This window comes from Peromyscus californicus, unplaced genomic scaffold (genome assembly GCF_007827085.1).
Source record: "Peromyscus californicus insignis strain IS unplaced genomic scaffold, ASM782708v3 Scaffold_5__1_contigs__length_169319896, whole genome shotgun sequence".
Lineage (NCBI taxonomy): Eukaryota > Metazoa > Chordata > Mammalia > Rodentia > Cricetidae > Peromyscus > Peromyscus californicus.
In genome coordinates, this window is record NW_026294573.1 from 102,917,206 (window position 1) to 102,940,068 (window position 22,863).

At 49.4% G+C, this 22,863-nt stretch overlaps 1 protein-coding gene across 5 annotated transcripts in view; it reads left to right on the plus strand.

Annotated features, from left to right (window-relative positions):
• Positions 1 to 22,863, plus strand: part of Pax5 (paired box 5) — a 186,601-nt gene that overhangs the window by 22,008 nt on the left and 141,730 nt on the right. For all 5 annotated transcript variants that reach the window (XM_052717643.1, XM_052717645.1, XM_052717644.1 and 2 more), the window contains 2 exons: positions 6,836 to 6,900; positions 9,903 to 10,031. In XM_052717643.1, coding sequence (XP_052573603.1) covers positions 6,836 to 6,900; positions 9,903 to 10,031 — 194 coding nt within the window. The remainder of the gene's footprint in view (positions 1 to 6,835; positions 6,901 to 9,902; positions 10,032 to 22,863) is intronic.

Genomic DNA, 22,863 nt, shown 5'->3' on the forward strand with positions numbered 1-22,863 from the left:
GGGTGGACTGGAATCAGTGGCCCAGGAACTACTGTGGCACGGGCCGTGGAGGGTGGACTGGAATCAGTGGCCCAGGAACGGCTGGCATGTCTGATTCTGTGCATTTAGTGCTGTGTGACAGGAGGTTCTGAAGCTGGGGCCTGGGGCCATGGCTAACTTCTGGGACCTCAGGGTATCTTAGACGTGGTTGGCTGATTGAGTTCCCACATGGGCTCTCTATCTGTGGCCTCCCACAGCCCTCAGGCCTGGTGCTGTCCCTGGCAGGTGTAGAGCTGACGCCCAGATGGGAAGGCCAGGGGAACGGTAACGGGGGTGGAAACTAGAGTAGAGTCAATGGTAAGATGGGGTCTGGTGTTCTTCCATCAGTGTCCTATAGGTCTCTGCAAGTCATCTCCCATGAGAAGGAGGCCAGGAGGAGATGCCACCATCCTTTCCCTGTTTCAGAGCATCATGGTATGCTTTGCTGTCTGCTGATCCCTGGCATCCTTAGCTCTTTCCGGTGCATTTTTCCGGGGCTCCTCTTGGGGACTCCTCACTGCATCTTCCGTGAGAGTGCCCCAAATGTGATGCAGTCTCTTTCCAATGCACCCTCCCCAACCCCAATCTCCCTGGAAAGTCTATGCCATCCACTACAGAATTTCTTTTATTATTTTTTTTATAGTAAGGCAGAACCCATTGCGTTGAGAATGATGTGCCTTCAAATAACCAGTGTGCAAGTGTCAAAAGAAAGAGAGTCCATCGCTCTTTCCTAGCTATGCTCCCACCAAGGCAAATTCTCACTCTTCCTCTATTTTAAACAGCCAGAAGGAAGGTGATGCCTGCATTTGCAGTTATTCTAGTGGCCACGGGGTCCTCTCTACTGCTCTCCCCGGGAGCAGGTACCATCTTGCTGTCTGCAGGAACCAACTCTGGAAACAATGCTGATGTGGAGCTAAATATCACTGAAGCACTTGTACCAGGCTGGTGGGGCCTTCCTGGGGGTCCTCACGTCACCTTGCTCATTTGGGGTGCTGTACAGACTGCACCAGAGAGTCCTGAAGTCCAGGCAGAGTGTCAGCTGAAGGTGGCTGTCTCAGAGCTGACTGAAATGGTGGGTGGAGTGAGGTCATCCCTCTTCTGTTCCAGTTCTGTGTCTCTAAACTAGTGGCCAAGTGCTGGGACAAGTGGCATTCCCAGCTGAGGGGTGGGGTGGGGCAGGCTCTGTTCAGCACCAACTGGCTGGTGTGCATGTGAGAATTGGGACCAGCATTACTGGTTCAGGTTAAGTTTTTATGGAGAAACCCAAAGCTTACACATCACTTGCTGTTTATTCAATAAACAACAAAATAATCTTCCCAGGAGCTGGAGGTAGCCTGGTGAATGGTAGTTTGTTAACTACTTATTTTTGTTTTTGTTTTGTTGGAGGCAGGGGCTCACCCTGTGGTCCAGACAGGTTTCCAACTGCTGATACACCTGCTTCAGCCTCCCGAGTGCTGGGATAGCAGGCCTGTGCCACCATGCCAGCCTTACTTCTGCTTTTTAATCTTAACTTTGGCAGCAAGTCTTCTGAGATGACTCTTCACTCCCACTTTCTTCTCCATGCCGGTGGCAGGCTGCGGATCTACCCAGCTTAGTCTCAGACTTTTGGATTCTTGGTAAAGCTGATGGCCCGTGGATCTGTGTTGATGGTAGCTTTAGCAATGTGGTTGAAGAGACTGGTATTCGGCACAAGACACCCCACTGCCAACCAGTCCCAGCCTGCCAGAGCCATGTTGGCCATGCTCAGGCTGGCAAGAGTCCTTTCAGTGGTATTTTTCTCTTTTTAGCATTGTGTGTGTGTGTGTGTGTGTGTGTGTGTGTGTGTTGCGGGGGGCGGGGGGCGGGGGTTGGTGGTGTATGTATGCGCATATAGAAACTGGAGCTTCGTGTCAGGAATCATCCGCAGTCTTCTACTTTATTTACTGAGGCAGGGTCTCTCAGTCAGACGCAAAGTTTGCTGATGCTTAGTCTAGCTAGCCATCTTGCAATGGTCATCTCCTGTTCTCCGCCTTCCGATTCTGAGATTACAGACACGATACCCAGCACTTACATGAGTTTCTGGCATCTGAACGCTGGCCCTCATGTTCGTATGGCAAACAATTCAATTGCTGAGCTAGCCCCTCAGCTTCGGATCCCTCTTTTGAGACAGAGTTCCACGTAGCTCAGGCTGGCCTTGAACTTGCTGTGTAGCCAAAGATGATCTTGAGTTTCTGACCCTCCTCCCTTTACCTTAGGGTACTGGGATCATACCCACCTCAGGTGGTTCTGGGGCCTGAATGCAGGGCCTGTATATGTATGTGCTAGGCAAGCACCATATCAGTCAGCTGCACCCAGACCCCATCTCACCTTTTCCAACGCATCGCAGTGATTTCTCTCAGTAAAATTGTGTGAGAGGTGATGGGAGATGGTGGTAAGAGGATCTAGTTTTTCAAAGGGCTTGGGAATGATGCTGAAATGGAATCCTTAAATGCTTATAACGTAAAGTCCCTTAGATTTTGAGAAATGGATTCTGAGTCTGAATAGCTTCTATGTCTCATACAGGACGTGATTAGCAGAGGATTACTTTCTCCAAATGTAGCTCATGGAAAAGTGCTCACACCTGGGGGCTAGGAGTCTGGACTGACCCTGTGCTGCGTGACCCTGGCTCACCACTGGAGCATGCTGGACTTTAAACCAGAGCATGTTAGCATGTTAGCCTGGGCCATGCTTATGCTCAGCAATATAGGAGGAGTCTTATTCATTTACTTTATGAAACCCAGGCTGGCCTTGAACTCAGGATCCTCCTGCCTCAGTCTCCTGGGTGCTGGTATCACAATTGTTCCATGTGCCTTCGGCACATGTGAAGCATTTGAAGGTTTTAAAGTTGAAGCTGCTCATCTATCATTATGAAGACAGCAATGAGAAGGGCGAGATGTGACATTTATTGGGTGCTTGATATGGCTTGGCTGCATCTAAATAGTCTATTAATTCAGCCCTAATAGTAACTCCATGGGGTAGGAATGATTCTTTCTCCCATTTTTCAGATGAGGAACTGAGGTAAGAAATGTACTCCAGGTCATGGAGATGGCAAACTGAAGGCTGGATTTGAATGCCAGGGCTTTGGTTCTGGGGTCTGTATAGTTACTCCCTGTGCTGCAGGGGCCTCTTAATGGTTTATGGCCTTTCGTGATGCTTTGCCAGTGATTTTTAGGTCTTTGAAAAGAAATGTGAAAAAAAATGTACTTTGTTTTACCTCTAGACAAATTCAGCGAAAAGTCAGGATTTTATCCTGGACTTCAGTAAGGAATAGGACATATCTCTAGCACATCTGAATACTCACTTGACTGCTACATTTTTTTAGACACACACACACACACACACACACACACACACACACACACACACACACACATTAGATCACGGCTGGCAAGATGGCTCAGCGGGTAAAGTTACTGGCCACCTAGTCCGACAGCCGGAGTCTGGTCCCTTTGATCCACATGGTGGAAGGAGACAACGTGTGTGAGTGTGTGTGTGTGTGTGTGTGTGTGTGTGTGTGTGTGTGTGAGAGAGAGAGAGAGAGAGAGAGAGAGAGAGAGAGATCTTAAAAAAATCTTAAAAAAAAAAACTAGGTTGGTTAGCAACATGATTCAAGAGGTCAAGAAAATAACCTCATTCCCAGGTCTTTATTCTATATATTCTGTGTTTGCTCAGTGGAAACAACCACTTTAAATATCGTGACAAACAAACAAACAGATGTATGCACATGTTGACTATGTTTGAGGAGGTGCTTAAGCTGACTCATCAGAAAAGGGCAGAAGGCTTCACTCTGGTGGCCAGGATGCCAGTGCTCCATGGTTAGGCCTGTAGCATCGCATGAACAAGTCTATTCCAAGATAACAGCTAATGATGTCAAGTGCCCTGGGCGCCTAGCACCAAGCTGTAAGGTCAGGCAGGGCAGAGCCGTCCACCCAGTGAGGTCAACCGGAGGACCTGCCGCTTCTGTCCCTCCCGTGCAGAGGCTGGAAACCCAGTGCAGCCTTGAAACGGACATTTAGATACAATAGTTTGGCATGTGAAGAGTTCCTGGTAAATATAATGTGAAAAGTGCAGGGTACGACACTGTGTGCACAGCTTGATTCTGATTTGTTGGTGGGAAATGGTGTTTCGAAACAGCAGCAGGAATGTGGGTATAATAATGTATCCAATGTGAGTGATTTTTTTTTTCCTGTTTTTTGAGATAGGGGTCAATATATATAGTTCAGGCTGGCCTCAAACCTTCAATCTTGTGTCTGAGCTTCCCAAGTGCTGGGATTGCAGTGCAGTGCCTTGCTTGACAGATGTCTTCTTTATACTTCCCTGTGTCACCCACAGAGTCCACAGTGGAGCTGGGGAGATGGCTCGGGAGACAAAGGGTTTGCTCTGTGAAAACAGGGACCTGAGTTGGATTCCTCAGAATCCACGTCTACTAAAGCTGGGTAGAGTTCTGTGAAATGGCTCAGCCAGTGATGGTGATTGCTGCCAACCTGAGGATTGTTCGGTCCTTGGAGCACATATGGTGAAGGAGAGGACACACGCATGTATGCATGCACGCACCAACTGTGGTGGCACACACTTCCAATGCCAGCTCCGTTGTACCAGACACAGGCAGGTCTCTGGGGCCACCAGCCTAGCCTGAGCAACAGCATCCGGGGTTGTCTTTTGGCCCCTACACATACTCACACACTGTGCATGGGCACACATACCCAGAAATGTAAATAGTCGTCTATAATGGACACACGGTATTTTAATAATGAAGTAAAATTCTACCAAGTGTCTTGTTAAAAAGTAATAGTTTGGAACAGTGCTTTTCTTGAGAAAGTCAACGTTTTATTATATTATGACTCACCCATCTCCAAAATGCCAGGGAGGGAGCTCTCTTGCAGACCCCACAGGGACTTTCGGTTGTCTCTGTGCTGTGTTCAAAGATGCGCTGCGCTCATGGTCTCCTGGAGGCCCCATGTGTGGGTCCTGCTGGAAGTCTGCCACCAAGGCTCCCCAGGCTCCTGCAGAGCGTCAGCGTGGTCAGGTTTTGGGTACAGAGAAGTCAGTGCTGCTCTGTCACTTAAATACAGCAAGCCTTCCTGCAAGGTTTTTACTTTTGTGAAAAGTATTTGATTACTTCAAATAAGCAGAGAACGATCTGTGGGAACTCCCTGGTGGTGCTGAGCCTCTCAGTGGAATGGACTTACTCAAGGTTATTGTCAGGTTCATGTTAGAACAGCAACAGCGTTCTGAAAGGTAAATTGGGACACTCCTGGCTCCCAGGTGCATGTGTCCTTTCTAGAAAATTTGTTGGTTTGAATTTAATAAAGTTCTGTTTTTACAAATGTGCAGTCTGTTGAACCTGCTCCTGCTTCTTTGGCATCTCCATCCTTTGTGCTTCTGGTGTAAATTACTTGGGCCCTGCACTTTGAAGTCAGTTTGATGCCTCCTTTCCTAAAGCGGTCCTGAAGGCTGCTCTGGCCAGGGAATGAGAATCTTCAGTCTCTCAGAGACCACAGCTGGAGTGGTATGTTCATAGTTGGAAACTCTTCATGGGGCCTCCAGGAGACCATGAGCGCAGCACGTCTTTGAACACAGAACGGAGACAGCCAAAAGTCCCTGTGGGATCTGCAAGAGTTTGGCAAACATAGATTTGCCAAACAGGACCCAGTGGTTGAGTTTGTCCTTCACTTGGCTCTTGGGTCACCTGTTTTGGCCTCATCGGACAGTTGTTTACTGGGTCTTTATCTCTTTGGCTAACTTTCTGGCCTTTTTCTTTTTGTTGTCATTCTTGGGCAACACAGCGAAACCCAGGGAGCAGTGGCAAGGGCTGCAGCTCGTTGAGACCCTTCCTCCCCGTGGGGTGTGTATGAGCTGGCTTCTTAGGAAGCCAAGCCAAGCGCTTTCCCTGGGCAGCACTTCAACCCTTCATACCTTCAGTAACACCCATCCTCTTCCTAGCAAATTTCCCTGGTGGGTGTATTATTATTTGTGGAGTCTTTAGGGCACAGAAACCAGCACGAGAGTGCTGCCAGAGGGCAGACAGTTTGCCTGGTTCAGTGCTTTGGTTCCCCAGGTGGAAGCCAAGCTCTAGCGAGGGGAAGGATCTCTGATGGGGCTGCAGGCACACCTGAGCGTCAGCTAGGCCGACCTGGACCAGTATCACATCAGCTCCGTTCTTCAGAAAAGGAGGCGCTCAGGCAGCTGTGCTCATGCAGCCCTGTCATCCCAGCACCTAGTAGGAGAGGCAGGAAGATCAGGAGTTCAAGGCTAGTCTTGGGTAGATAGGGAGCTTAAGGCTAGCATGAGTTACATGAGATTGTGCCTCAGAAAACCTAACAAACCAAAACACAAAAAATGAAAAACTGAACAGAGAGGGTGATTCAAGCCACCCAAAGACACCCAGTGAGGAAACTCCTCAGAACTAATTCCCAGTCTGGTTCCATAATCTCGCACCCCAGCCCTGCCCCATTCTTGTGTCTCTGCATAACTAGCTAAGGTCTCTTTCTTCTTCCTCCTTGTTCTTTTCCATTTTTTTAAAGATGGGGCTCATGGATGCCACACTAGGCTTGGACTTGCTATGTAGCTGAGGATAACTTTGAACTTCTGATTTCCTTACCTCCTCCTCCTCCCTAGTGCTGGGACTATGGGTGTGCACCAACTCAGGCAGTTTCATCCTTGCTGGGGATGGAACCCAGAGCTTTGCTCATGCTGGGCAAGCACTCTACCAAGGGGACAACGTCCCAGCCTCAGGGTCTCTTTCCTTCTCAATAGTAAATAGTCATTTGTTTTTCTCTTTTTTCCCAACTGCCTACAGGATCATCCGGACAAAAGTACAGCAGCCCCCCAACCAGCCAGTCCCAGCTTCCAGTCACAGCATAGGTAAGAACTTTTCAAAAAAATTTGAAAATCTAATGGGCTCCAAATATTCTAAAGAACTTTTAATCATTCTTATGGACAGATAATTCTGCATAAAACACTTCACACGCGTCCTAATGCTCCTTCTTTGTCATTCTCCAAGGGCTGAACCTGGCAAATGAATTTTATAAATACTGCTAAAAGGTTTTGAATTTTACTGATTATTATGATAAATAGCTTTCACCATGAGACAGAAAATTGAAATCTAAGCCAAAAAAAATCCACTAATGGGGGTCTATAGAATGTCAGATAATTAAAGTAATAAATCAAGAAAGGGATACTTATTCATAACATTTTCTGCATCATTAGTCAGTAAGTAGTTTTGAATGTGTTTTTTTTCTTCTATAACCAGCCTTCTGCAATTCTTTGTGCACTTGCAGTCTTGAGTGAAGATGTAGCAAAACTTCCCAAACTTTTTTTCTCTCTTGCTCTCGATTCGCTCTCTTGTACACTGCCAACCGTTGAGGGCTGCCTGTGGGGTTTCTGAGGTCCACAGGGGAAGTCTAAGAGTGACCATGACTCATAAGGGTGGAGTCACACTCTAAGGTCTAAACTTTTTCCTTGCTTCCTCTTCAAAGAGGAGTTGAAAATGACATCTATAATCAAGGCATATTCTTGATATCATTTCTCCATTTAGGACAAAGGAATATTTCTGGGTTGCTGAGGAAAAGTTACTCTACTGTAAGGAAGCAGGTGGTTATTCAGCAAGCCTCTGCCAGTTTGGGTGCTACAGACCCCAAGAATTCTGCAGCACTGCATCTCAGATTGTACAGTATTCCAGTCCATTTATCATTGCCAGTTACATCTGTGTGTATGCGCAGTGTGCATGCACTTACTTGAGGGGGCCAGAAGAGGGCGATGGATCCCTTGGAGCTGGAGTTACTGGTAGTCATAAGATATTTGATATGGGTTCTGGGAACTGAACTCAGGTCCTCTGGAAGAACAGCAAGTGCTTTTAGCCAACAAGCCATCTCTCCAGCCTCCACCGCCATTCTTTCTTTAAATAAAAACCTGAACTTCTCACGGTGATGAGAAAGAAGACTGGCAGAGGCCTGGCTTATAGTTTCAATTCTGGCATCAGCTCACCCAGTCAACTAGACAAGTATCTCACCTCTGAGCATCAGTCTCCCCCTTGTTATATGGGGGAGGAGCACAAACCAGGTGTTCCCTGAGTTCTCTGATCCTCTAAGGGTGACTCTTTGAAGGAAGGTAAGACAGAGTCCTGCCTGCCCAAGACCATTCTTTATTCTGTGCTGCCGTTGGGAAGACTTTACTGTGCCCTTGCTATGTGGACCCTGGGGTTGGAAATCGATGCCAGACAAAAATCCCTGTTCTCAAGGGCTTCCAGTCCCATAGGAGAATGTGGGAAGGGAGTTTGAAAAACAAGCAAACAAACAACACCCTACAAAACAAAGTAACAAACCAAAGCCCAGGAAGCGGGTCTGCATGAGTAGCAGGAAGGGCCATTTCTTTGCTGGGTGGAATGACAGGGTTGAGGAGGGTTTCCTGGGTGGGGTGAGGGGGTGTTTGTGGCTGAGATTTCACTTGTGGCTCTAACTGTCCCAGGGTATGTAGCATGAAGAAATAAAACTATCCTTCACTAGCCTTAGAGGAATAATTCTACAGTAATTCAGCAGAATGATATGTTTTGCCCCAGAAATTTCTATTAAAACTTTATCTCACAGGTCTACAACCTCATAGAGTTCACATACTTATTGAGCGTTGAGGACAACTAGAGCTCACAGATTGAGTGACTGCTCTAAAGTCATATGTGAAGCCAGAACAGGGCCCTGGGTCCTCTGTGCTCAGTGTGATTGCAAAACACCTAAGCAGTTGTTGTTGGTTCTGCCCGTGACACAGCCAAGCCTGTTTTCCATGTGGCTGTTCGAAGTGCCAAGTGAGCTCTCTGTTCCTTTGTTCTTTGCACCTCAATACAGAAGAGGTCATGGGATTTGCATAAATCTATTTTGAGGAGCTTTTCTGGTGAAGGGAAAGAGAAGTTAGCCATTTCTGCACTGGTGTCTCTTAAGGGAGATCTAAACTCAAGCTCAAATGTGAGCAGAAAGGCCCTGCACCCTCGAGGCAGGCTGCAGAGCTAGGGGCTGCCTCTGCTCCAAGGAAAGTGGCTTATTGCTCCAGCCACACCCTGCTCTGCAAAGTAAAGGCTCACCGCCTCTGGCTGGCTGCTCATGGAGAGGTGTGTGAGAGCGGTCTACTGGTCTTAATGAAGGGAGGAAGAAGCCCCACATCTCACAAGTGGAAATCCAGCCACATAGCTAGAGAGGATCTTCATAGGGCCCCTGGACTCTAGACTAGGAATCACTGTGAAACTTGCTGCAGGCCCCTCCCCTCCTTACCCTTTGGGACTTAGAGACCTGGCCCTGGCCACAGTAAGTCACCACCTCTGTTTCCACTTGCAGGAAGGGAAATTTTAGGCCTGAGGCTAACTATGAGTGCTGCTTAGCTAGATCACTTTGAATCTCTTCACCTTATGAAACTGACTTTCCTCATGTGGCAAATAGAAAAATAATCAGTAGCGCCCTGGGCTGTTGCAGCAACCGAGGGAAAAGCAGGGGATCAGTGGGAGACATGTCTTTCTCCAGTGTTCATCAGTGGAAGCATACTTCTTATTACACTTTATTTACTGTGTGTGTGTGTGTGTGTGTGTGTGTGTGTGTGTGTGTGTGTGTGAGTCTGTATGCACGCATGGCTGGAATGTAAGCAGAGGTGGACGTGACTCAAGTATGCATCTAGGTCTTTCCCCTGCATTGGAGGGGCACCAGCTGCCCTCCTCCCACATCCTCCTGTCTCCTGCACCCTTGGGCTGGCTGAGATCTTAGTAATCCCCCCCTTTTTTTTTTATTCTGCGCTTGTGTTCCTTTCTGCTCGGTCGGCGGGAGTTGTACCCAGCCCCATGTTTCTAGTGATCGCCCTGGTGACAGGCCCGCACCCCTCTCCTTCCACAGTGTCTACAGGCTCCGTGACGCAGGTGTCGTCGGTGAGCACCGACTCTGCAGGCTCCTCATACTCCATCAGTGGCATCCTGGGCATCACGTCTCCCAGCGCCGACACCAACAAGCGCAAGAGGGATGAAGGTAAGAGATGGCCGCGCATCCCGGTCAGGGATGGACCAAATAAGGTCTACGGGGGGCGCTCATACAGGGCGAGCAAAAGTGCCAGCTCAACACCCTCACCTGCAGAGGACTGGAGTTCCCAGGGCTCTGTCCTTTCCTCTGAGACAAGGAAGACAGACAGGCACCCGTCGGGACTCTTTCCCTGCTGGTTTACCCATTTCACTCCTTGGGTGAGAAGAGCCACTGTGGCCCGCGCTTTGCTGCTTTTGAGAGAGTCCTGAGGACAGATGGTGCCCCAGGGCTGCTGTGTAGACGGTCTTAGCTAAGCGACAATGTCTCCTTTGTGGGTTTTGGAGGCAAGAGATGGGTTGGGAAGGGCAACCACCGCTTTGCTCTGCAGTGAGGGCCACATGTGGGGAGAAAGGGCAGGAACTGGAAACACTGCTCTGTGGGAAAGCGGAGAGATGATGATGATGAAGGGCGGGGGGAAGTCAATAACCATCGCATTGTTGCCCTTGGACCTGAGATGAAGGAGTGCTGGGTCTCCTGGGGATTACAAAGATGACCTTCTCCTGTGCTGTCTGGGCTGTTGGAACTGGCCGCCTCTGTGTAGGACACAGACTACAGTGACCTGGTCTTCTTCCACTAAATGACCCCCTGGGAGTCTGTAAAACCTTAGTCAGAAAATGTGTGTGTGTGTGTGTGTGTGTGTGTGTGTGTGTGTGTGTGTGTGTGTGTGTGTGTGTGTAAGCTGTGGTCTGGGGCTGGAGAGCAGAGTGACAGAAACTTTGATTCAACTATCTGCTGGCACAATTCTTCCTTAGCATCATGTAAGGGATGTGTGTTGTCATGAATACATGCCTAACTACTTAAGATTTGTAACTAGAAAGTTTAGTCAGCCCAGTGGTGGATTGGCCTGGGGTCTTCAGGGCCCCAGGCATTGGAGCTGGCCTCAGTGTGCAATGGTAGTCCAAGCTGGCATGATTCATGGCTCTCAGAGCGTGCTTCACCCCCTTCCCCTGCTCCCATACTTCGGAACAGATGTCAGAAGTCTTTAGCTCAGTGGGTTGCTGTGCCAGCTTGCTGCGGGAGGCAGTGGGCCTGCCATCTCTGTTGGTTTATGGGGTTGATGGTGTTATCTTTTTCCTCCATGTCACCTGGACTCTAAGCAGATGTACCAAGCTGGTGCCTGGCTATGTTTGATCCCAGTGAAGGGATGGCTTATAGGATGCTCCTTTGCAGCTAAAAAACTCAGGCAGAGAGTTTTGGAGAAAGCAAAATAATAATAATAATAATAATAGTAATAATAATAATAATCTAGTTTAATGTTTATGGACAGATTCTGATGGGGCATGGTGCTAGAGAAGTCTGTGGGTTAACTTGATCAAAGAAGCTTTTGACCTTCCAGCCAGGCACACAGTAGGTCATAGGTGGCACATAGTAGGTGGTTGATGTCCTTGAAAGTTCTGTTGGTCAGCTTGTTTACTGAGGATGGTGGCTGCTCTGGAGATACTAATTTTAAAACATTTATTTATTTATGGGTGGGGGTGCACAGTGCCATCGTGTGCACGTGGGGATCAGAGAACAACTCTCAGGAGTTGGGGTGTGCATGCTGTAATCCTAGCACTTGGCAGGCTGAGACCACACTATGAGCCCAGAGTCAATGTGAGCTACACGCTGAGGGCCTGTCTCAAAGACAACAGAAAACCAAGAACGAGGGTTCACGATGACATGTAGGACTGGATGTTCTGCTCCTACCAGTTCTGGAACTCTAGTAGAGTCTTGAACCCTGGGAAGAGGTCAGGTGAAATTTCTGTCTGTGGTTCAGAGGCTAAGACAGGAAGACTTGATAGTCTTGGGAGGTCTTCAGGTTTGAGAAGAATGAGGACCTGAGTGAGGCCCCTCTCAGCTGCCCTGCTTCAGCAAGAGCAGAGCAGCTCGAGCTGAGAAGGGGCTCCTGTTGGGGAGATGTCTCAGGGGCGGGGGCACTGACAGGTCTCCTCGTCCTTTCTCATCCTCCCTCTGTCTTGTGGATCCCTGAATTAGCCTCAAAGAAAGGTGAAGGGGCAGAGCCAGCACCCCCACTTTATCAGGGACGGTAACCAAGGATCCAGGGTGCTCTGTGCCATCGACAGTCACATGCATAGCTTGTGTAGACTGGGAAGTAAAGGAACTGAAGAACCCCGAGGTTTCACCCCCTGGTGTTATCTGGACGCTTGCCACTGCCTGATCTTCCAGAGAGGAGCTGCGGAGGTGAAGCAGCCTGGGGCTGGGTAGACCCTTTGGTGGGTATGGAAGAGTGGCAGGCAGCAGAGCATGGTCAGTAGGTTGGATGATGTTGAGGGTGTGGTGAAGTGAGACCTTGAGGTCAGGGGTTTGGGAGCAGAGAGAGTATGATTCAGTAACCAGGGCAACACAAAGAATAGCTGGGCCCGGCGGGGGCCAGCTGGGATGAGACTTCACACCGTGGATATGGGAGGGTGCTGATCTCCAGGATGGTAAGCAGGCTGCAGGAAGAGTATCTTCAGGAAAGGGGTATTCAAGAGTCAGGAGGAAGACAGCCGGGCATCTCGTTCCATGTCTTCATGAGGCAACTAAGGCTTCCCAGTGGATTCCCCCACTCAGTTCGCTGGTGCACTATCATCTCCAGCTTGGCCTCGGGTTTTGCCCTGTGGGTATTTCCTGCCCAGACCCCAGGTTTGGGGAGCCGATGATGGGACACAGTCTCATGCTGAGGGCAGGCTAGGGGGGTCAAGACTGAAGGCTCCAAGTCTCTCCAAAGGGCTAAGTATGAGGTGACACTCCCCGGGGGTGGGGTGAGCAAGGCCGAGAGGAGAGCCGAAGGGTCTCGGAAGACCCTTCTCAGGAGATGCATCATCAGGAGAACATGCCGGTCCAAGGTGATGGAGAGCGTGCCCGTCTGGGACGCCAGTGAGCAGGTACAGAGAAAGGACCAGCTCCAGGACTTGGACAGGGAGAGAGGTGGCAAACATGTCAGGTGGCTCGATAATGGCTGTAACCCCCAAAATTTTAGTTTGAAAATAGAGACTCAAGAAATACTGTGCTGAATGTTTGGGGGTGTTGGTGTGGTTTTGGAAGTGATTGGCCCACCAGCCCCGTTCTGTAGAAACAGAACAAAAGCCATAGGTGTCATTAACCACTCTCTGGAGACCAAACAGTAACAAGAAGGGCAAGAGTGACCGTGTCCTCCTAGCACTTGGAGGTGGGATTGAGTTCAAGGCCAGCCTAGCCACACCTAAGACTGTCTCAAAAAGACTAAAATCAAATCTGGGTGTGTTAACACACACGAGGATCAAGAGTTCAAGGTCAGCTTCTGACCACTTAGTAAGTTTGAGGCTAGCTTGGGCAATGGGAGCCTGGTTTCAAGAGATAAACAAAAACAAACAAAAGATCAACCAACCAATTCCCCACCCCAACCCGATAATGAGTAAAAAGAAAAAGAAAGTAATGGAATTAGAGGTTGAGAAGATGGCTTGGCGGGTAAAGTACTTGCCACACAAGCATGAAAGCCTGGGTTTGGACCCCCTGCACCCTAAAAAGCTTCAAGCAGTGGTGTGAGCCTATAATCCTGCTCTGGGGAGACAGAGGCGGATGATCCTTGTGCTCACTGGCTGACCAGCCCAGCTGAACCGCTAAGCTCCAGGTTCATTGAAAATCCTGTCTCGCTGGGCAGCAGTGGCGGTGGCACACGCCTTTAATCCCAGCACTCCGGAGGCAGAGCCAGGCGGATCTCTGTGAGTTCAAGGCCAGCCTGGTCTACAGAGCGAGATCCAGGACAGGCACCAAAACTACACAGAGAAACCCTGTCTCGAAAAACCAAAAGAAAAAAGAAAGAAAGAAAGAAAGAAAACCCTGTCTAAAAAATAACCTGGAGGGCGATGGAGGAAGACACATCACGTGACTCTCTGGCCTCCATATGCTTTTACACCAACCCACACTTGTGTATGCTCATACACACACTCACACAGAAACAAGTGGAATTAGTCTTAATAACATATTTTCCTAGTCTGAACATCACTTTGATATATAATCAAATCTTCAGATAATGCCACACTGCCTCTTTTTGTTTGAACTAAGTTGTTGAAATATGGTGTACATTTTACACGCATAACACATCTCAGTTTGGACCCCAAACATCTGCAACCTCCAATCAGATGTTGTCAATCCTGTTTTTTCTGTGGCTTTTTTTTTTTTAAAGATTCATTTATTTATTATGTATACAGTGTTCTGCCTGCATGCATGCCTGCAGGCTAGAAGAGGGCACCAGATCTCATTACAGATGGTTGTGAGCCACCATGCGGTTGCTGGGAATTGAACTCAGGACCTCTGGAAGAACAGCCAGTGCTCTTAACCTCTGAGCCATCTCTCCAGCCCAGCTTTTGTTTTTTTTTTTTAATTGCTATTGGTTTTAAATTTGTTAATTAGTATTACTGTTGTATACGTGTGATGTGTATAGGCTAGGGCATTCACATGTCATAGAGTGGAGTGTAAAGGTCAACTTCGTGGACTCGGTTCTCTCCTTCTACCTTTCTATGGTTGAAGTCCTGTCAGCAAGCGTGTGCCACAAACACTTTGACCCTCTGAGTCACCTCACCAGCCTAGTTTCTGTTTTTAAAATTTAAGTACATTGAAATGAAATGAAATGAAAAAAAAATTAGACAAATGTGGTTGGTAGACCATGCCTATAATCTCAGCACTTGGGGAAATGATGCAGGAGCATGGGTTGCTGCGGGTCTGACGGCAACCTGGATTGTATCGTGAGTTCAAGGCCAGCCTAGGATACATAGCCAAACTGTTTTAAAACAAGAAGAAAAACTTTAGTTCTCAGTTGTACTAGCCGTATTTCCAATGTTTACCCATCACAGTAGGCTAATGGCTACTGTATTGAACAACGTCAAGCATGTAATAGATGTTCAATAAACGCTTACTGGTAGAATGGGTCACTCATGTGCCTTCAGAGAGTTCATAATTAATGAGGAGAGCAAATGAGGTCTCTGGTCTCCTCAGTCATGGGGCTTCTGTCTAGCAGGTTAAGGCCTCCACAGAAAGCCCTACTTGAGGAGAGTCCTGGAGCCACAACAAACACCTTAGGACGTTGGCAGACCAGAGCAGCATATTAGCAAGGGTCCTTTCAGACTAGAAATTCCAAGTTTCTCTCCAGGATGTGTCCATACCTGGGGATATGACCCTTGTGCCCAAAGCTCAGATGAACTGCTCTGTGACTGAGGCAGCATCAGGTCCCTGTGTCCTCTGAGGGCAGAGCACCGGTGGTTAAAGGGGGCTATGGGGAGCAAGAGGCAGCTAGAGTAGTGTGCATTTCCCTCACACCAGCTAGCCTGGACCAAGGACAGAAGAACTCACTATTATCAACGTAGTGAGTTCCCTGTCACTGGAGGTATGAGCAGGGGCTGGACAAAAGAAAGGCAGCAGAATCAAAGAAGGCATCTGTTTTGGTTACTGTGACTTTTGGAGGCTGTGACAGCTGAGGGGTGCATCTGTGACATGCAGAGTTTGAAGTGGTCTTCCTATTCATTTCTCCCTTTGCTATCCTGCCTGGCTCTGAATCTGCTTTTCATGGGTGGAAGTGGGTAAGGGACCCTTGCTCAGAGATGCCTGGGAGTCTTGGGGAAGGCCCGGACCCTCAGGTTGAGTCGGACCTTGTGGAGAGGCAGCCTGGTCCCTCGGTCTCACCTGTGACCTTTCAGGGAGAAAGCTGTGGCAGTGGACCTAGGACCCTGCTGGGTTTGGGGTTCAGTGCCAGAGGCGGGACATCTGTCTCCGGAAGACCCAAGGGAACTGCTGGCCGGCTGGACTTGGGAGCATCAGGCAGGGCTGTGAATAGCAGCCATGAGTGAAAAGGTAGTCCCTCTGCTGCTTCCTGGGACTTTGATCTCCTGTGAGGCCTTCTTCTGCACTCTCCTGCTGGTCTCAAGGGCCCCATTCAGATCCCCTGGACCTTCCCTTCCTGCCTGCCCTGAGTTTGAAAAGCCTTGAATACAGGAGGTCAGTGGAGTGAGAATCCTTTCACCAGCTCAGAAAATCAAATGCTCCAGCTTCTGGTGAGGCAGCCAGGGTCGCTGCAAACAGGCTGCTGGCTTTTTAGGGAGGACAGGAAGGACAGCCAAGACCTTGAGGTGTCAGTGTGTCAAAATAATGGCAAGTTCAGTGTGACCCCATAGTGAGGTTGGGGCAGTTGGCTGTGGGCTCCTCTCAGGACTGCCTGTTCTTGGTGCTAGGGTGTTTTTGTATCTCTGGCGCTTGGTGCCTTTTGTTTGGGAGTGCCTCTCACACTAGTTCTCCTAGTTCTGTGTGTTTTCTATTAGTCACCCACCCCACACTTGCTTTCCTTTTTGTTTATTTTTCCATCTCACTCCCATCAATGCCGATAAGAAACTTCTGTCATTCGGTCAGAACCCTACCCAGCAAATCCCTATAGGACTGTGTGGTGCAGTGATGGGCCGACAAGGCTCAGCACTCACTCCATAGGTTGGTGGGCCCTGGTCTGTCTGTCTTTCCCTGGACACATTTCCTGTGTTCTGGGCAGAGGATGGAACAGAGTGGGGGAACTTCCTGTCAGATTTCCTAGAAGAAATGGGGATGGGCAAAGCTGGGGCTCTTTTGTCAGGAGTTAGTGGCAGCCCTTGCCCATAGATCTCAAGATTTCACAGACCTGTGATCTCTGGGGAGCCCTGCCTCCTAGAGATGCTGAGTCTGGGACACAGGTTCTGGGGCATTCTAGAGCAGGAGTAGAATGGTCTGAGGACTTCCTGTAGTGAGATCTTGAGCAAGGAGTATGGTCTCTGAATCTGCGTTTTGCCATTTGGAAAGGAGAGGTGGCAAGAGCCTTGTAGATATCCTGAGGTTAAAGGGAAGTGGCTCCCCCAGAGGGTTTAAGTACGTGCGGTAATAAACGGCCCTGTGGGCTTGAGGATGTGAGGCCCATCTCAGGAGTAGGATGGCGGGCTCCAGCCACAGTTCAAGCTGCTTGGCAACTGAAGCTCACAGGTCTGCCCGCTGTTGACTTCCTGTTTATAACAGTCAGGGGTTGGGGTGGGGGGCACTGAAGGAATAGGAGGAAAGGACAAACTGGGGAGCCCATGGACATCCAGGCTGAACAACAGCGCCCCCAGGTGTCGGCCACAAAACCGGGGGCCACTTGGCGTCCTTTTTCTTTGCCTTTAGGAGTTTACCACGCTCCTTCACAGGAGGGGGGAAAAGAAAGAACCGAGCAATCCTCAGTTTTCCGTGGAAAGAGGTGCAGGGTGCTCACCAGGTAGTGTCCTCCAGGGTAGAGGACAAAGGCAGGGGCTGGAGGGCTGGTGTCTCAGGGCTTCTTAGAGTCACCAGCTTGTGTCAGAGAAGGCAGCCAGGAGGTTAGGGCCCCTCCTCCACGGTCATTATGCAGATGAGAAATGAGGCTGGGATGGAAGCGGAGTCCGAGTGGGTCAGAGGGTAAACCCTAGAAAACCCGGCTCCTCAGAACATCCTTGATGTCCTCTGTGGTCCTCACTGTTAAGAGCCATTGTGACCTTACCTTAAGTGTATTGCCGCATGAGGAGCTCACCCACTGATCCTCAGAGGCACTTCACCCTGAGCTCCGACCTTCCTATGCCTCCTCCCACTCTTCACTAGGGTTCTGTGAGCCCCGTGTCTCAGCCACCATGCAGCAGCACCCTCCATCTGGCAGGGGCCGCCCAAGAAGTGGTTTAGCCAGCCTGTCTGGGTTGTCCATAGCCAGCTCACTCCCCTGTGTGGATGCTCAGGGCTGGCCACGCCTGCTTCACAACTGGCTATGGCCATGGATGCTCCCAGGGTGAACTTTGCCTGAAAGGAGGCATCCGTTCTCGTAGTAGCTTTTAGGGGGCAGGTAGGTGGTTGCTGCCATTTTGTTATGGCCCCTGTTGTGGCTTCCCTGGCCCTGGGAGGGGTGTCCTGTACACTCATCTAGATGGCCTCTTCCCTGAATTCTCTTGTTGTCCAGGCAAGAACCATGACGACGGTCCTCGCCTGCAGTCACTGTTCAGAGCTAGGTGGCTGCACACTGGCTGCAGGTCATGATTTCATCTGCGGGTTGAAGTCAAATCTGGAACTCTGGGTGATAACTCACAGGTCTGCCCGCTTTGGGTTTCTGGGTGGCTGCTCTCAGCCTGTTCTAGCACCTCAGTTGTGCTAGTTTCTAAGCCCCAAGAACCTAATGCTTTTAGAATCTGAGCCCAGACCCTAGAGAAAAGAGTTCCGCACAGCCAAAGGCCGTAGGAGGCAGGTCCCAGAAGTGGCAAAGGGTGTATAAGCTTGTGTGCAAGTGTGTGCACCCTTGTGGTCAGGGGTGTGGGTGGTCCAGCCCAGGCCAGAAGCAGGTGGTTTGGGAAGTCAGAGTCTTGGGGTGGGGCCAAGGAGCCGTGCTGCAGATGTCCAGAACAGTGGGGATGGGGTCATTTGTGTTATATTCCCCTGGGGCATGAAGCTCTGGAGTCACCCAGTGATGTGTTGGGGTCCACAGACATGATGTTCTGAATGTCTAGTTCCCAGTCTGGCTTTTCCTTGTCCTTCCTTTGAAACCGTGAGCACCCCAGCGGAGACCCAGGCAGCCAGGGTTCCTGGGCGAAGAGTCCAGGTGGTCTCTTGCGGGGCTTCATGGGCCTTTCCCTCGGGTTTGGGGCCTGTCCCTTGGGTGGGGGGCCAGGTTTCAGTTCCTCCTAGCTCTGGTCCCTCAGTTTCACTTTGATTCAGTGAGGGAAAGCCTGTGTGGGAGCCGGAGCCACTGAATTCCCTCACCCCTCTCTGTTTACATGCCTGCTTAGCCCAAGCCTCCCACAGTCCCCCAGACTCTAGTGCCCATTCACTGCTTCTGTGTTCAGAGAAGCCCTGGGAACATGACAAGCAGTTCTTAGAGTTTGGGTATTGGGGCCCCTTTAAACTTAAAACTTATTGAGGACTAATTAAAGTATTGGGCTAATTAAAGTGGGTAAAATTAAATTATTAATTTATTAAAATAACAACAATAAAGAAGTAATACATGTAACAACAATAAATAAAACATGTATAAGACCTGTTTTCCAAACTGAAAATTTAGTAGGAGTGATACTGTTCTGCACCTGTGCAAGCATTTTTCGTGTCTGGTTTGACAGGACAGCTGGAGTCTCAGAGGTGCCTCTGCACTGAATGTCACAATGCCACACTTCCTAGGCTCTGGAAAATTCCACTGTGTGCTTGAGTGAAGGCCAATGACACTGTGACATGATGGTGAAGATAGTTCCAACCTCACAGACCCACTGAAGGGTCTTGGGAACCCCCTGAGTCTCTGGATTACACCTTGGGGGTTTCTGCACAGGCTGCTCCTGACTCTGAACGCGCCTGCTCATCTCATACAGATGGAAAGCAGATACGTGGTTTTAGTTACAGGAGAGATGGCGCTGGGGTCTCTCATTCTTACCTGGGAGGGAGCGGCAGGACACACCGGGCTTTGGCCATCCTCTCACACAGCGGAGGTGTGGTTTCTGACTCTCCTCTCAGCCTTTACTTTCACAGGGAGGCGTGACCACTGAGCATGTCGTATTCCAGCAGAATGTCTGTAGGGTCTGAGGTCTGACTTCCTTCCCTCCAGTTTCCGTGCTTTTGTGCTCCCTCAGAGCGGGGGACCCACCCATCTCTTCACCCAGTTCAGTTCTGCACTAGCTTGCAGGCCCCACCCTGGGCATATTTTTGGTGGGAGAAAAATCCAGCTATGATATTGATTGGGAATGAAATATAATAAAATAAAATAAGAAAGTGCCTTTAGTATTTATCTTGATGCCCAGTACTAGACGAAAAACGAATCTGAAAGGAGATTTTTGAACTGATTACATAGGGGCTTCTGGGCATTTCTAGGACACTAGGGGAGAGTGACTCACATGCGTGTGTGTGCACTGTGCATGTGTCTAATTTCACTTTGACACCCCAGTTCACTTTCACTGGCTTGAGCATCATTTGGCTTCATCTCTGCTTAGCTGGAGAAAGAGCCTGCTCTGAGGCAAGCTGAGATGTTCCAGGGAAAGAAGATTCACTAACAGAAGTTGTAAAGAAGGTGATGGTGTGAGAGATCGCTTATAGTGAGATCAAGTGAGCTATGAGCAGAGAAAGGTGTGGCCCCTTGGGAAAGGATTAAGGGAGGCGGGGTTAGAACTTCCCAGCACCAACCACCAGGTGGCACCATTGACCCAGGACAGCTTAGTTGCTGTCTAGGGTACCAGGGCAGTGGGTACTGGCCATTTGTGAATTGCTATGTTTGTTCCTGGGCAGGAGTGGCATGTCTGGGTAGCCCATTTAACTGACTCTCACTTCTCTGCCAGAGGGGAGGGTGACCATGGTTGTTGGGATAAATTCCATCCTTTCTCACCTCGTGGCCCTTGACACAAACCTTTCCAGGAATTCTTCTACCCTGAGCTTCTACTTGGTGTGTGATCTTGGGCAAGTCACCGCTTTCTGAGGCTTGTTTTTGTCATGCTAGAAAAAACAGTTGGATCTTAAGGGTCCCACATTGGGTGGTGTGTCAGGAGTGACAGTGGTGTTGGAGCTCCATTCTGGCTCTTCCTGTTAGCTGTGTGACCTTGGGCAGGTCACTTCTCACAGGAAGTATCTTTCAGTAAACCTTTTCCTGGTTTTAAATACAATATCTGATTGGAAAATGCTTTGGAGTGTGTGTGTGTGTGTGTGTGTGTGTGTGTGTGTGTGTGTGTGTGTCTGTCTGTCTGTGTCCCTGGGGACTGTTAGATAGGGTTCTTAATGTCCTCTCTCCTTAGGTTTGAATCTCTGCCTGTGAACACAGAAAAAGGCCTTTTGGCCGATGTCTGCTTGAAGACACTGTGTCTCTGTCTTAAATATTTCTTCAACCTGCTTGCTGCTCTCTATATCCACTGCCTTGGCACTGGTCAAACATTCTCTTTGTTCCTTTTGGACTATTGCTACAGTCTCTGTGCTGGTCTCTGCCTCCTGATTTCTCCAAAGAGTCTGGCTTTCACATAGCACACTTAATGTCTCCTCTGCAATTCTGTTCTGACGCATGGCCCACAGGAGAGTTTTAACAGTTCTCATGCACACACTGTCCTCAGAAGCCCTTTGAACTTCTTAACAAAGCTAGCTGCCTCCTGAGACTGAGTCCCTCCCTCTCCATGCTCAGTCTGCCAGACGGCAGCTCCTTCAGCAGTTCCTCACCACCTCCTGCCCTTTGCTGCTGACATCACGCAGATGGGCTAGAGTCAGGCAACCTGGGGTCTTCTACTTCACCCATTGCTATTCCTTCGAGAACGACCTGTGAGCCTCAGTTTCCCCATATGTAAACAAAGGTACTGGTTGTACCTGCAGCTGAGCCACAGGGATGGACTGAGCATGTGGGGAGCTGAGGAGACTCCCAAGGCCTTCCACTGTGGTGCAGTGTCCCTTCCCTGCCCTACCACAGCCCAGGTGACATTTTATGACACAGGATCTGGCTTGATTGTCACTTCCACAAAGAGGAGTTCCCCTGCCCACCTGTCCTGCAGCACTGTTAATAAAAATGAAACATCTGTCACTGATCCATCCCCCTCGATTCCCAAAAACCTGAGTTCCATGGGGGCAGGGTGCACATCTGCGGCATGTCACCATGTCACCTTAGTGCCCAGCCCAGGGCGTATGTGTCCTGTACGGAGACTGGATGTCTGAGGCATGGGTTTGGCTGCTTAGTAAGGGCAGCCTGTGGCGTGGAACTCGGAGCCTTACCCGTTATAACGACTCCTCCTTCCAGCAAGGCGGCTAAGCCCCATAGAAGGGAGATGGGAAGACCATCCTACAGGGCACGGAGCACCCTCTGGCCTAAGGCACACATGCATACATCTGTGTGCCTAGGATTCTCTTGATGCCTGAGCGTGAGCGTGTCCACCTAGTGTGAGTGGACTGTGGCCCTGACCAGGAACTACAATAAGGAACAATACACTCACTAGCACTGAAAAGTTTTGATGGCATGCATTTAAATGATTGATGCAGTTAGTACGACCAGTTTACCAACTGGGTACTCTCATCACCCTCCCTTTTACAGAGATTCAGAGAGCTCAAGGAAGTTGTCCAAGGTCATCCAGCTCAGCCCAGAGTTTGGCAGAATGGGCGGGGACCTGGTTTGCCTCCCAGTGTCACAGCAGGATAGTGCTGGTGTTGTGCTGGTGTAGGGCTGAGTGTCCCCGGGGCGTGTCCTCAGTTGTCTCCAGTTCTGACCTGAGGCTGGACTTGGAAAGACACAGCTCGGGTTTGTATTGCCCCTCAGGTCTCCATTTCTGAAACATCTCCAGCAACACTCGGCTCTGCACTCTTCCCTGCCACATTTGAGCTAGTTAGCTCCAGTATTGCCCGGCCACTCACATGGGTGACACCATGGATGCATGGGGTCCCTCCCAGCCACTGGCTGTGTGTGCTTTCACAGCTGAAGGTCTCCCTTGACCCCTGGTTTCTTTATCTGTTAGAAAGGGGGCTTTCCCATCTTTCTTGGTAACTAAAAATGTTACCTATAATATCTGATTTGCACTGGCCCAAGGGAATGATTACTATTTTTCTAATATCAGAGCAGAGTGGTTTTACCCTGAATCTAAGATTCCACATGAAAGCCTTGAAGAGACATTTCTCTATTCTCTGTTCTTTTGCCCACCCCCTTCCATCATTTTCTCTCAAGATCTCATTGTATAGCATGCTGGCCTCCAACTCACAGTGAACCTCCAGCCTCAGTCTTCTGAGTGCTAGGATTGCAAGCACCATGTCTGGCTTTCCCTCTTGTTTGAACATGGCATATCAGCTTAATAAGGTTATTCTGGCTAGGTTCAGAAGGAAAAGA